The 15,006-nt window shown below is 46.2% G+C and overlaps 1 protein-coding gene across 1 annotated transcript; it reads right to left on the bottom strand.

Annotated features, from left to right (window-relative positions):
- Positions 1-7,338: 7,338 nt before the first annotated feature.
- Positions 7,339-12,137, bottom strand: LOC104404411 (phospholipase A2 inhibitor subunit gamma B-like). Its single transcript, XM_010012837.1, has 5 exons — positions 12,089-12,137; positions 11,030-11,146; positions 9,705-9,854; positions 9,415-9,555; positions 7,339-7,562 (listed from the first exon to the last, which is right to left on the bottom strand). Exons 1-5 carry the CDS (start codon positions 12,135-12,137, stop codon positions 7,339-7,341), a joined length of 681 nt encoding a protein of 226 aa, XP_010011139.1.
- Between the last annotated feature and the right edge of the window lie 2,869 nt (positions 12,138-15,006).

The raw sequence follows: 15,006 nt of genomic DNA, 5'->3' as shown, positions 1-15,006 counted from the left end.
CTGGCTGGTAGCTCTCTGGAGAAGCCCCAGAGAAAACCAGTGAATCTGGAGGAACTGCAATTTGCAGCACTGCAACAGGCTGTGATTTCTGATGGTGATTGAGGTTCCTCCGCCTCTGTTTTTCTGGGCTATTATGTTTTTTCCTGAAGGTGTTGAACACTTGTCATTTGAAAAGCGACTCTGTGTATTGATGGAAGAGGTGAATTGACTTTAGAAAGCTACTCCTTCTGCAACTGCAGCAGTTAACTATTACAGTCTTTTACTGTGCTGATCCAGGGCACAGTAAGGAAAAGCAGAAGAAGAGCGAAGGGACCTTTAGCACCCTTAGCATGTGGTGCCAAAATATGCCAACTGCTTAGTCCACATCAGAAAATATTGTAGATGTCAGGCTGTTTGGGGGTTTTTTTGTTTGAAATTTTGACTTTTTTCCAGATTTATGCCATGCCTTTTCCCCTGACAGTGAAATTTATTCCGGTTATTTTACTCATTTTCACTTCTGTAAATAAGGCCTAGCTACATAATAGCTATGAGGAGAATAGTCCAGTTCAGGGCATCAAAGCTCAGTTTCTTTCTTTGAGATCCCCTGTGTGCCTCATGTCTTAATGAAGACCTCCAGCTATTTTTGATACCCAAAAGCCAAAACACAGAGTGAAAAGGTGAATCTGGTGCCAACCTATGCCCTCCCAGAGAATCCTCCTTGAGAATCTGTACTCCTGGTTGCAGTCAGCTGAAAACCACGTAGGTAGGGAGGTGCTGATACAAAACAGGATGAGAAACAGAGGGATGAACCTTCCCATATTGTTGCCAACAGTAACAAAAGAATTACACCTTCTCAGAGAGAGAAAAAAAACCTACTTTTCTCTTCTCTGTTTTTCTTAGAGGTATTCTGCCCATTTTTTCTGCATCTTGAGATAGTTAGGGTTGGTTTCAATTACAAATCCTTCGCCAGCGTAACTGCTTGGGTTTTAAACCATCCCCCCTTGCTTGGGCTCTTTCCCATGGGTTGTGTTGGGGCATCAAAGAGCTGACAAGCTGAGCTGATGCGGGTTTGCTGGTTTTGCAGCAGTGCCACTCAACCACAGTGGGTTTGCTCCAGAGCAAAGCAGCAGCAGGATCTGTAGATGCAAGGGAAGGAAAAGCCTGTGCTAGAAATAGCCGCAGTGCTCCAGCAGGCCCCGCAGACCACCAGGCACACACCATCTTCCTGTAAACTACAGACAACGGAGCACTGAGCAGTTCCTCATGTGCCCCAGATGGGCTGCAGAGAGAGGAACTGCCACAACCAGTGTGTCAGCATGAGTGGAGGCCAGGGAGAGGGTGGATATGTACCTCACAGAGCCCAGTAACTTCTGATCCCACATCAGTCCTTCCCCTTCTCTGCCAGCGGCTATTCTGAACAGCATGGGACTCTCCCAATGGACAGTCTGGGTCTTGCTGCTTACCCAGCCATGAAATACCAGAACAATTCTTCATGAAAATGACTGAGAAAGACATATGAAAATATACAATCTGGGTTAGGTCCAGACTGGTTGGGTTTTCTGCAGCAACTGAACTTCAGCCAGGATTCCCACAGCTATCTGTCATGGCTTACCTTTAAACCTTTCCCACCAGGCAGCGTTAACAGAGCCCACAGGCAGGAGTTTCTACACAAAACTAGAGGGAAAAGAAGCTGGAAAGGGTGAATGACGTTGGTTATTGACCAGGTCTACTTGTACTGTACGTGGCTTTCGTATTTCCTGCAGGTCATTAGTGTCCTGAGCACCATGTGCATTCAGTCTGGGACCATTCATGGCATGTGGTACACATTAGTAGTTTTGACAGCTTATAGCTACCCTGGTGCATAAATTCCAATATGGTCAGTTCCCACAATCTGAATCTCAAAATCTCATAATGAATTTCGTAATACTATAACGAATCTCATAATACATTAACAAACTTCTTATGGCATCCCTCTTGCCATCATATGAATATACAGTACCTCAGCTCCCATTTCAGGGGAAGAAGAGTTTCCCACACTCGTGTCTGCTGATTTCTCGAGTGAACCATAAAGATTTGAGACCACAGGGCAGATAAATCAAACCACAGCTACAATCTGATGCCAAGGAGACAGAGTCACAGCTCTCAGAAAGTTCTGGCCAGCAACACTTTGTGTCAGACCACTGTCACTGTGTGCAAGTACTCAGCCATGGACGCGGCAGCGCAGTAAGGAAAAAGGAGGGGGCAAATCAACCATTTAAAATGTCTTTAATACATCATTTTACAGACACATTGTAAGGGAACTTAAGTATATATTAAAAGCCTGACTTCTTAAGCATACCCTGAGCTTTGCACTGATAATATAGATTAGCATCCTGCAACACCATCTGCTAAAGCTCCCACCCCTCCAGGGGAGAATCAGTGCCTACAGCTTGCACAAGCTCCTTCACTGAATCCAAGCTTCCAGCCAGATATTTTACGTAGGCTGTGACATGATACTTCCCAAATTTGGATCCAACAAGCCGTACAAGATGGGTCCTCATCCAGGGGCCACAACTGTCTTTGTGGTTTCCTAAAGCTGCAACCTCACAGCTCGTTTCAACCTGCATAGGGACAACACCTAGAATAGCTACCCCTGTGGAAATCAGCTGCCAACAGCTTTCATGTACTCTTTGGCTATACTTGCCTGCTTTGTTAGCCAGGATGTAAGTGTTCCTCGACCAACAGGCAGCAGCACCACAAGGTATACATCACATATTGTGCTCAACTCCACGTTAGGCTTATGGGGAGGGAGCAGGGAGCAGCAATAACACAGGCCACAACATCCCAGGAGGTCTCCAGCAGAAACCTGCTTGGAAAATGTGTGCTATGGTCTGATGTTCCCCACTTGATTCTTCTGGACCAGAAATATCTGAACTTGTCACTGGGCAGGAGGCCCAAGAGCTTGTTCCCTGTAGATGGAATCACACATGAGGTGTTAACTATGGAAGGCAGTGAACTATGGAAGGAAACTTTCCCTTCCTCTGATCTGCAATATCCTAAAACAGAAAAACTGTGTCTAGAGTGGCAGCAACCATGTACCAGCCATTCCTAGCACTGACTTGCACCTCAGCTCTCGTCTTAGTAGCTGGTAAGTCTTAGAGGTATGGTTCACAGGGGCGATTTGTTAGGTGATTGCAAAATAGGTTCAGGGGTGACTTTTATTTTCATTCATTCATCTGCATGACAACTCGGGTGAGTCCAAACGAGATGATCTACAACAGTTTGGATATGTATAGGGAGGGAGAAATGCTTCTTCCATGTGGCAGCAATAGAAATGAGGACCAAACACTCTTCTTCACAATATGCAGTCCAGAGGCAAGCAAACGTGTGTGAAAGTTTGGGAACAGCATGCCTTCATCCAGTAGATATCGAAGGACTTAGAGATGAAACCATGAAGCTTTTGACACAAGGTTAGCCTTGCACGTTTGCTATCTGTCTCTACAGCTTTAAGGTTAAATATGTTCCCCAAAGAAAAAGACAGGACCCTGGGGATGGGATCCTCCCCATCTAACACTGTGTGCCGAGACTGGAGATGCCTCTGTCAGTGGGGCTTCTCGGTACAAATGGGAACCTGCAGAGTAATTAGAAGCGGAGAACCATCTCTCCAGGGACTGTATTGACTCAGTCACCCCAGGAGTTTGATGACATGCTCAGGTGGAGACACCTACTCACTGCAGAAACCCACATTTTAGGCAGATGGCCCCTGTCCTGCTGTCCTTTCCTGAAAGAGGTGGGAAAGCTTAGTCTCTGGCATGAAGCAGGACACATGTTCTTCATGTCTGCAAGAAGGATTGCTTGTTCGCTCACTGTTGTCTTCATTTTGCCTTTGAAGAAGTGTAATCCCCAAAATACTTACTAGACCTGCTGGCCCATGGTGCTGGACAAACTCTCTTATAAAAGCCCTGGTCTTTTATAGGGGTTTCTATAAAAGAAACACAGCAAGAACTTTGCATCCCTTTGCAACTACATGCTCTGGCCAGTTAAACTGTGTCCCGGTGTCCTGAACTCCTGGTGTGAAACTGCTAGGGGCCAGAATGCTTCCCAAAGAGTGGAAGGAAAACCATTCCGGATACTCTGGGAAGCTTAGGAGCCAGGGGGTCTTAGTATCTGATGACATCTGCCTTGCATGGTGTGTGGCTGCTCACAGACACAGCCCCTTCTTCCCAGCTTCTCCTGCTCTGCTCCTCCCAAGTCCAACCACAGAGCCCAGAGCTGTGTCCACTAAAAGACAGCTCAAATCCTCACCTCCACCCTACAAAATCACCACCCTACAATTTTGCCTGTTGAGCAAAATTCCTGCATGTCCATCTCCTATCTCAGATCACCAACAGATTTTATGGCTGCTGCCAGGACTCCTGCATTTTGGGAATGAACAGAAACTTCAGAGGAGAGAAGGGATGGCAAGGAAGGGATAATTTTCCACTGTCTGGGGAGAGAAGACAGTGGTCTGAGTCCTCATTGCTATGCAATGGGGGAGATCAAAGCTGCTGTTGACGTGGTGGCTATTGTGGGTAAAGAAGGCAGCAACCAGCCATCCAGGGCTGCAAGCATCTGTATCTCACATGCCTGGTAGCTGAAGTATCTGCAAGATCTAAGGGAGGATCTGGTATTTACATGTCTGCGTGTGTGCGCCTGTGTGGGAGTAGTGTTTGTATATATTATAAGGAGAAATTGCAGATGGAAACAACCTAGTTTGATGTCTAAGGCCTGGTTCACAGCCCATTAAAGTCAGCAGAATTCCCTCCACTCACTGTGATGAGTTTTGGCCACATGTCTCCTTGCTCCTCCCCAACATGCCTACAATCTAAGGGCTGCTCCCTGCAGCTTATCCTCATCTAAACCCTGCAAGCAGTGGGGCATCCCGTGTTCACCTAAGGGAATCACTGGAGATGACCCTTCTCTGGTGTCCACGCCCTGCACATGCTTAGAAGCAAGGGTTCCTCATTCATCACTCCTTGCTCAAGATACCGAGATCTCATTGTTTGATTTGTGTTTGTAAGTTGGCGCCACCAGGTTTTATTCCATCTTCAGTGTTGCTTTTATCTCAGCACACTCCAGTATCATGTCTCCTGCCCAGCAGCCAGACCGGAGATCAGAAAGGCTCATCAGTTCATCACCTTCCTCCATATCCCAGTCTATCACGTTTCTACCAGCTCTGCCTGAACTGCCTATAACCTGTCTGCAGCTAAAGCATCCACTTCTGAGAGGCCTTCATGCTGGAACAGACATCAAAAGCTGGTGACTGCTTTGCTCTCATGGCTGCAGTCTGTGCACAGTGATGGTGTGACTTCTTCTCCTTTGAATTTGTCAGTTTTCTGCTGCATTCTTGTGGATGAAAGAGTCCTTTAAGATCTAATCATTTCCATGTAAGTGTGCCTGTAGCCTGTAAACAAGCCACCTCTCTATTTCCCTCTCAGTAAGATCACAGGTTTATGCTCTGAAGACTTCCGCTGTAAGGCGGTTTACCTCACAATTTCCATTTTTAACAGCCTTTAAATATGTCGATGCTGGAACAGGACCAAGCAGTAGTGTATCAGTAATAAGGATGCAGGGTTGTTTCCACTCATCAATGCTCCATTTATACAAATGCAGATTGCAACAGCTTTATTTGCCACAACATAAAGTTAGAGGTCAAAACTGAGTTACTTCTCCTTTCCACAAAACCCTGCCAGAAACATTGCTGTCTGCTCTCCTTCTTGTCCTCCCCTAAACACCACCCCAGCACCACGACTCTCGGACGTGTCTCACCCTAGTCTTGACTAGGCTGAACAAACCCATTTAGCTTTTCCGTCCCGATAACATCACAGGTCAAAGTGGAACGAACAGAAAGTGAAGGGTTGAGCTATTGAAGCGGATCGAGATCTGCCATGGGGGTGCCACAGACAGTAATGTAATGTTCTGCATGAACGTGCAGGAGATGTGTTCAGGGATAATGTACTTGCACAGATAGAGAATTTTTTTAATTCCAGGGTGTTATCAGATCTGCAAAAATGCTGAACGAGTGGGTCACTGCAGTATCAGTCCATTGCTACACCATGAAGGGGGAGCTGTATTCCCTCTCTAACATCCCTCTCTTACCACAGTTGCACAGTCTCTGCAAATAATTAACTGACCCTAACAAGACTCTTTATTCCTTTTGTAATACAGTGAACTGTATTATCAGTTCACTCCCCATCCCAAAAATAAACTTTCTTTCTCAGACCCACACCCCTTTATTATAATAGACAATGTGAAATTCTCTCCCAGATAACCTGGTTGGAATACAAGGAAGAAAAAATTTCAGCCTGTTTGGGAAGGAGAGAAAGGCTGAGGGAGACAGAAATTACAAGATTATTCGGTCCCCATGCTGCAAGTTAAAAGCTGATCACATATATATTCACACATACATGTGTAGGTGTAGTCATCTCACCAGTGATGATGGGTTTATGGTCTGGTTTCAGCAGCCAAGGCTTTCTATACTGCTTTCTGCCACTGAACATTGAACTAGGAGGTAAAATTGTGTTGCTTGATCACTGTAAGTCAATGTCCAAAGCACTGCACATTTGCACTGTGAGCCAGGGCTATGAAGGACAGACACGACCATGAAATTTGCTTAATAATCCTGTAGTCTGCTCCAAAAACGGGCCACTCCTTTGAGGTGAGATGCACAGTGAAACACTGGCTCCCACAGCATATACCCCAGCATCTCCCAGAGCTCCCACTGCTTCATTGTTTTGCCCACAACCCATACTACCTCCCAGGTATAGAGATGTGGTGTTTTTCTCCATTGTCTTTGTGTGGGACCAACCTGACTCTTCTCTGAAATTGAGACTACTTAAGGGCTACTCAGAGGCCACAACCACCCCTCTGAACTGAGTGACTCCTCCTACCATGGACAGATGATAGAATACAGGGGAGGAAGTGGCAAGCTTTCTCTCTAATCAGAATGAATCTCTCAGAAACTTGCCTCCAATCCTTTTCAGAGCCTGGAAAAGTGGCTTTGAAACTTCTCATTGTTGTGAGATAGTGGATATAGACCTTAAGGCTGCCCTGAGAGTTCCCATTGCCTGTGCAGTGTATGGGCACCTCATGCAGTGTGTGGACAAAGCACTCAGTGTATGTAATATTAAGCCAACCACAACTGAACCTGTGAAAATTTAATTCAGATTAAATCAATGAGGAAACAAAAGAAGTGTAAGCACTGTCTTTATTCTGTGAAATTATAAAAGAAGAGCTAATCTGAAAACAAACACCCCACACAGGAGAAGCTACAAACAGGACTTGGTGCACATCACTGCTGGAGTCTGTCGTGGGCTTTGCTTAACTCAGTACCAGTGAGAGTCAGAGAAGAACCTTCTCCAGAATAAAGCCTAACAGAACAGGAAGGAAGAGGGTGCCTGAAGGGGCAAACCCAGAGTTCACTCTGGCCAAAACAGAAGCTTGTTTACATTGAAACCGCCTTAACTTTATGTCCATCATCCCCAGCTTATTTTTTCCATCTCCTACAATATTGCATTCAGAAATGGTGGTGCAGCCTTTCATGGCAGCTTTCAGAGACAGGCCACCTGCACATGAGAAGAAGCACATGCCATGCATCAGGGGATCCAGTTTCCATTATTGTTTCCTCCCTGGCCAATGAGGTCCCCTTTCCACCCCAAGAACTGCCCATTCCTTACGTCCAGTTGGCTCCAAACCCACCAACCCATTCCTGTCTGTATCCATCTTCTGAAAAAAATTGAAGAAACAGGAAGGCCACTTTGGTTAACTTGAAATATGAATCTAAACTTTTTAAATTTAAAAATTTCAGATATTAAAGAGTTTTCTTTCTTGCATTCAAAGAATCTTCTGCTTAAACCTTTCCTAGCTTCCTAAAGAAAATAAGGCTGTGTGACAATACTCCAGGTATTCATTGTCTCCTCCTCTCTCTGACCTCTAATGACATTTGAACTGGATTACTATCTCCCAGCCAAATTTGACATGGGAGTGAGAAGTCTCAAAGACATTGGGGGCTGAGCCATTTATTCAGGCAAGTCTCTAAGACCTTACAGGATTTAGCCAAACCACAGAGAAACGGGGCTCACGTCCTCTGAGGGAGAGCCTGAAACCTGAACTTGTCCTTTACCAACACTGGAGCATCTGCCTGAGAGAAAGACCTGAGAAAGTGCTGGATACTTAACTCCATCTTCAGATATCCTTGCTCCCAATGCTCGCTTGTGCTCACACTACTCATGTTTCTCTGCTGCACAAGCTATGGAAGTCTGGAATATTCTGCTGGACATTTTTATCTCAAATACAAATAATGTACAAGTGTGCCTCACTAGTTGCTCTTCTGCTGCTTCCTCTGCACAGCTTAATCACACGGCACGCATCTTCGTTATTCACAGCGGCCGATCAATCAAGTCAAGACAAGTTAGGAGCATGTTTTGTTCCAGTGGTACACTGAATTAATTGCACCGCTCTATTTCCATTGCTATGACTAAGAAAATTATTGTTTTCCTTCATGTTGTCTTCATGAAACACCTTCTAATTCAGGGGTTGGACAACACATCTATAATGTGTATAGCAAAGACCTTCAGGCATCATATCATCACCTAGCAATATTGTCAACTCAGAGAAACTTCATTTGTAACCATACACAAGATAATTTTTTCCAGTCTGCTCCTACAACAAGTGCCACTGCTCTTCATTTCCACATTATTTTTCCTGCCTGCTGGAGCATGGTGGGACTGCCATGAAATCTTTTACCTGCAGCAAGGGGAGTAACCATGGAACTTGCTGTCTATTTCCCTCTCTCTAATTACAGCTCCTGAGGTGGGAAAAAGATTTCTGGAGGAGAGTGTTACGTGCTGCTGCTGCCCCAAGTTGTCCAAAGGCTGGAGCTCCCTTGCAGGGAAGATCCTTGTGTACCCTATGCAGTGTTCACAGGAAGGCACTTGTCCCTTGCTCTCTAGGAGCAGAGGCACCACTACAACAGTGTCTTGTCCCCAGTGGCCAGTGTCACCTCATGAGAAAGCCGATGGCTCTGTATTAGGTGCACCTGAACCTCCACCAAGTAGGCAGCAGGCTGAGATCCAGATTCATCCTCATGCATCTTAGCTAGGGCCAGCAGGTTCAAGGTGTTGGTCAGATTTATCACATGTCAATGTATCAGATTGCTGCCCTTGGCGTCAGTTATGCCATGCTATGAGGAATCCCAACAGTTATCCACACATGATGGGAAAGGAGGAAGAAAAAAAAACCACCCCTGCCCTTTTACCAGCCTTAAGAATGTTCTGTGTCAGTTCTGTACCTCACCCTATTTTTTTTCCTTCACACTTTCTGCCCACTTTTATTTCTCTGTGAAGCTTCATCCTATTAGACTGGTTTCACCCATATAACAAAAAAGGTGAAAGAGAGAACCAAAAAAACGGTAGTTACCAGAATTCATTAACCCAGCAAGGTCAACACACTGGGTTTCAGATCCAGTGCAGTTCACGATTTCATTACCACACTGAAAGGAGTCCACGCTGTAGCAGGCAGGACACTGGTATCCATTGGGCACATTGTCCTCTGGTGGCACTGGAAGGAAATAGATGGACCGTAATTGGTTTTAATGAGGGAATGAGAGGAATGGGCCCGGTGGTGGCTTAGCTTGGAAGGCCCCACCTCAAGCCAGGGCAGAGACAGAGGACACAGGGTATAAGTGTATAAGGAAAAAGAGAGCTTACATGAGACAGAGATGGTTCGACAGTCATCGCCTGTGCAGCAAGCCAACTGGCTCCTTGCTTTTACCTTCCCATAGTTCATGGTGATAGGGCCAACCTGGCACATGCTGTATGGCAGGCAGGACTTGATGGATGAAGGGATTGCCATCCCCCCTGTAACGAAGAGACAGGCAGCAATAAGACGTTAACCACAAGGTAACTTGCTTCCTTGCCCATTAGTTCCTACAGCAGCAACTGCTATACAGCTGTCCTGGGGCCTAAGAGGGGTCTGTGGACAGCACAAGTTCCCCAAAAAGCAGCACTGGTGACTCTGGAGATACCCTCAGAGAAACGAGGGTGCCATCACAGCTAAGACACAAGTGGGGAATCTATCCTTCTCCACATTGTGTTTAAAGGCAAGAGGAGGGCACGACTCCTCACAGTTGGCCTTGTCACAGATGTTCACCTTAGCCAGGATATCCTAGCCACAGAGCTTATGAGGTGATACATAATCCATAGCCCATGCTTCTTCATGGACCAGAGCACATGGTGCATCATAGCCACAAGCATCCTAACACAGGCAAGTCTAGTCTTCCCCATCAATCAAACCCAAAAAGTGTAATGGGGAGTAGAACAGTTACACTGAGTCTACTGACGCTCCTCCAGTTCTTCAAGGATGAAAGGTGGCTTTGCACAAGCAGACAGAAGATACGCATTGGAGCTGCTAGCACCAAAGCTCGTAGGATATGAGCCAACCTCCAGTCTGAAAGCCAACAGTCACACCACTGAAGACGAGCAATGACCAAAACCATGCCACTAACATAACCAATTGTGCAGTTATCTCAGTGCTCAGCACCCATCTTTGGCTTATCAACCATGGGGACATGGTGATAGCTCAGCCCTGGTAGTGCCAGACGACTGCCTGGTGACCCCTTCCCTGCCCAAGGAAGGGAGCCAGATTCAGTGCAGCTTCTTCCTCCACCCATGGCCAGTGCACCCTCAGTGCTAGATGCCAGCAGCGTGATGTCTCTCATGGTCTAGCCTCTCAACCCAGCCGTTCACCTTAGCCAGAACTAAAAGCCTATGTCTCCCCCCAGTATGCTGCCTAGCTCCACAACTAGGAACCAAGCCTTCCCAGTAAGGAACAGCTGCTTGAGAAAGAGGAATAGAGAGCTTTATCCATCCCAGACTGTCCTGATCTCTGGGTCCTCTGCCAGTGAAAAGGACAATGAACAGCTTATCCAAAGACTCACCACAAAACCAGTGACAGAGGTAGGGAGAGACACCCATCCCCCAACCCCACTCCAAAGGCTGCACTGGCACATGGCCATAGTGGTTTTCCCACTTACCTATCATGACCTCATGCAGAATGATGCCACAGGTATCTTCACCACCACTGCAGGTTTTCATGGGGCCAGAGCAGCTTTTCCCTATGCTGTGACAAACCTCACACTGAAGAGAAGTTCCTGGGGGAAAGAAGAAGAACACATCTCTGGGTGGCAGTCATGAGGGATCTCGTTTTCATTGAAATTCTTTGCTTCAGCATTTAATCAGCACTTTTCATATTCCTCTTCCTTTATTTGCTCTGCTCCATTGCTTAACTTGTGTGTTACTTTTTAAGTATTCATATTATTATTTATTCTAACATGAACTTGAATTCGGGCAAGTGAAGGGAGGCCATTTTTGGGATATCATTTTGTATTAATCGCCAATACCCAGCCAGCCTCCCTTGTCTTCTGCACAATGATGTTTGCTTGGTTTTCCTGGGGTTGCTAAGGAAAGCATCCCCACCCCTCTTTCCTGGCAGGCATCCAGGTGTCCCTGGATTCCCAGGCCCCAAATCCTCTCTTTGCCATGAGCACAGACACCCAAAGGTCTGGGGATCAAGAGGCTGCCAGTGGGTACTGACTCTACTATGATCAAACTGAAGAATGGCATATCCCTTTGCAGGCATTAGGGGAGACCACTGTACCATCTACCTCCTGGAACATCTTAAGCAGACTAGAATATCAGGCAGGAAACACTTGGAAAGGAATAAAGTGTTTACCAACAGAGGACAACAACATGTCTTCCCTGACACACTCAGTGAGACCCAAGGGCGTGTGTCAGTTTCATAAACCCAGGTACCTTGCAGTGGCTATGATATCTACATGGGGTGGCAGGTATGACACAAGACATCCAAGACGACAGTGGTCTTCTGGAGCAGAGTTAAAGGACATACAGTGTCTAAAATGTGACACAAACACAGGCATGGATGAATGAGCCCCTGGCCACCCCTCTGCAGTGCAAATTCCCCCACATGAGGAGTTCACATGGCTCAAAGGGCAGGAACAGATCCATGTGCAGAGCGCCCATTCCCAGACCCTTTCCATGTCTCGTAGCCCCAGACGTCCCAGTGGAAAACTCACCTGGGTCCAGGAAGGCCAGGAAGAAGCTGAGGACAACGGACACTTTCATGCTGATGGGAGGTAAGCACAGGATGTTGCCAAGTCTTGCTGAACAGAGCACTGTGTGCCACGAGGGCGTTATAAACCAGAAGCAAAAAGGGTTTGGGGGAAGTGGTTTTGCGGAAATGCTCTGAAGAATACACACTGCGCAGCACTAGCACCAGTGCTTGGCTTTTTCATTTAAAGCGAAAGTTCTGCCTTTTCCTCCACATGAGCACTGCCGTTTGTCTTTCCCCAGACTAGAGTATGCAGCCCGTGGGGAAAGGCTGGCATGGTACGTCTCTGGTGCAGACCTTGTTTAAATAACATACAGCCTCTGCCATACATACGAATGATGGAGAAGAAACCATTTGAACAGCCCTTTTGTGCTCTCACCATTAGGCCCAAAGAAGCAAAGTGCAATAAGGGCCAGCCAGGAATTTTCCTCATGGCTGAGTTTTTGCTGGCTGGTTTCCCATCTCCCTTCCCATCAGACAGTCAGGAACTCTCATGCCCCAAGTGCAGCAGCAAAGCAGACAGTAGCAAAGCAGTGAGCTTCATCTCCAAGCTGGCATGCAGCTTCTGTTTGCAAAATGACTGCCAGCGCACACCTTGGAGCAGGCTCAGTCAAGGGTTCCTGGGATTGAATATGTCAGACCTGCAAAGTGGGTCCTCCAGGGTGCAGGTTTTGATATAAAACACTAGGAAGTTGTGAGAGAGTCTCCTATTGTACCTCTGGGCTTTAAATCAAACCAGCCAGCAGGGAGAAAGTATTGATGTGGCTGTGAGACAGCCTGGTCACAGTCTAGGTAAAGTTATAGCAGGTTTTCCTTGCCCTGAGATCTCATGATGAACTAATGCCAAGCAGTAGTGGCCAACTTGACATCAGCCCAAAGGTTCCCTGACCCATGTGCAGGTTTTATCAGGATGTGCTGCCTCACTGAAACCATTCCCAATCCTGAAAATATCTTCTAAAATCCTATTGTGCACCGGATCGGACACAGCCAGTTAGGTTATGGTCCTCTGGGACCTTTTGTAGTGACAGCAAGGAAGAACTGAAATGCCCTTGTGCCCCCTTTCAACTGCAGTATGAGCTCCTTAGGCAAGATACTACTTTTTGCTGTGTAGCATAGCAGGGTACTGGGCTCATGTGGCCTCCAGGTACAAGGGCAACCCAAACAAGAAGTCCTCCATAGCAGGGGCATGCACACCACAGAAGTAGAGCGGTAGTGAATCACAAATAGAAGGTTCAAGGCCTCCCAAGGCTCATCTGGTCTATCCTGCTTCCCAGAACGAAGGATGCCTGTGGGTATATATCATATAGTAGGGAAATCCAGTCTGCTGGAGAGGCAGCCTCACCCTGAGCCTGGTAGGTCTAGGTGCTCCGTGAAAAGCAGAGACTTTCTCAGCTGAGGACTCCTACTGATGTGCAAATGAACTAATTGCTCTTTCTGGTTCTACCAAAGACTTCCTGCAAAGCTGTAGAGGAAAATGACAGGTTGCTGATGTTTCCACTCACTCCTTTGCTTTGATTTTCTGTTTCTCTCTCCTGCCTTACTATCTGTTTCTCCCATTGCGTACGAACCTCTTCAGAGGAAAAGTGATCTTGTGACATTTCCAAATATATTGAGTATTAGTCTAAGCTAAGCCCACAGCACTATGAGAGTGGAAATTTGTGCAGTCACACCGGATAAAACCCTAAGTCCCTCAATGTCCACAAAGCTGGTACCACAAGACAAGGGAAAATAATATTATCACCTTGAATTACTTTTTCAGCTCAGAAATGGTCTCATACCACAGTAGATCTGTTATAATGAATTCAAACTTCTGACTGCAGCCAGTCTGGGGTTAAATTTGTCCCTTGTTCATCCTAAACCTCAGACTGAATAAAAACCTGTCAACAGCAGTCTGGGGTATTCTGATCAGGGTGATTCTGCCATTTAACTACATGTGGGTCTGAAGATACAGATAGTGAGATGGGTGGATGTGGCTGTGTTTGGTGATTTTAATTTCATGCTTTTTCATTTAAGATGATTACTGGAGTGCCTGGGGGATCTTCCCTGAATGACATGACTGCACTAGCCCCACTGAATTATATTCAACTCACCTGTTTCCCACCTCTCGTGGAGGGAGGGTGTGAAGCTGCAGCCTTTTCATGTGCAGTTTTAGAGATGAAATCAAGCATAGCAAGGAGGAGCCAAAGTCTGCAGCAATAAAAGACCTGGAAAAAAAGAGTTATGGGAGAAGGCAGAGACAATAAAGGTGTCATCCAGTCATATTTGTATCTGTAAAAACAAGAGCTGGATAAGAAAAACTATCACAGGGGGCTTACACTGGGAATTGGGAGAATTTTCTAAGTGTCAATAGAGAAGCTGATTGCCTGGGGAGGCGTGGATCCTCCATCCTGGGTGGCTTGGAAAAACAGGCTAGACATACTTATTAGGAAATTATTTAAGTTGATAGGATCCTGCTCCAGGGCTGAGAGCTGGATTATATGTTCTCTCTCAAGATCCTTTCTAAATTGGTTTTTACTCTTTAACTTCACGGTGCTCATGAAGCGCCTGTCTTCTGCAGCGTGTCCATGTTCCCAGATGCAGAGAAGGGTGACAATGACACTCACATGTACAGAGAGGTGAGGCAGAAGCTGGGGAGATCAGAGAAATTTGTGAGGTGAAGAAAGTTAGAAATCCAACCCTGAAAATAGCATTGGCAGGAAAGTGAGAAGAAAGGGATATGTTCAAAAGAAAGATGTCCAGCAGAAGAAAGGTGCCCATCTAGGCTAGAGCATGGATGAAAATCATATGTGAATTTGTCATGAAGGTTTGTGGCAGAAAATGCCAGTGGAATTCTATGATCTTAAAGAATCATAGAATCATTTACGTTGGAAATGATCATCAAAT

Source organism: Nestor notabilis, unplaced genomic scaffold (assembly GCF_000696875.1).
Source record: "Nestor notabilis isolate BGI_N333 unplaced genomic scaffold, ASM69687v1 scaffold464, whole genome shotgun sequence".
Lineage (NCBI taxonomy): Eukaryota > Metazoa > Chordata > Aves > Psittaciformes > Psittacidae > Nestor > Nestor notabilis.
This window is presented reverse-complemented; position numbering and strand designations above follow the sequence as displayed.

Coding starts and splice junctions, on each gene's coding strand:
- LOC104404411 (XM_010012837.1), bottom strand. CDS start 12,137: ATGAAAGTGTCCGTTGTCCTCAGCTTCTTCCTGGCCTTCCTGGACCCA. Junction 9,556..9,704: donor TCGAACCATCTCTGTCTCAT/GTAAGCTCTCTT, acceptor ATTTCCTTCCAG/TGCCACCAGAGGACAATGTG. Junction 7,563..9,414: donor TGCTGGGTTAATGAATTCTG/GTAACTACCGTT, acceptor TCTCATGTGCAG/GTGGCCTGTCTCTGAAAGCT.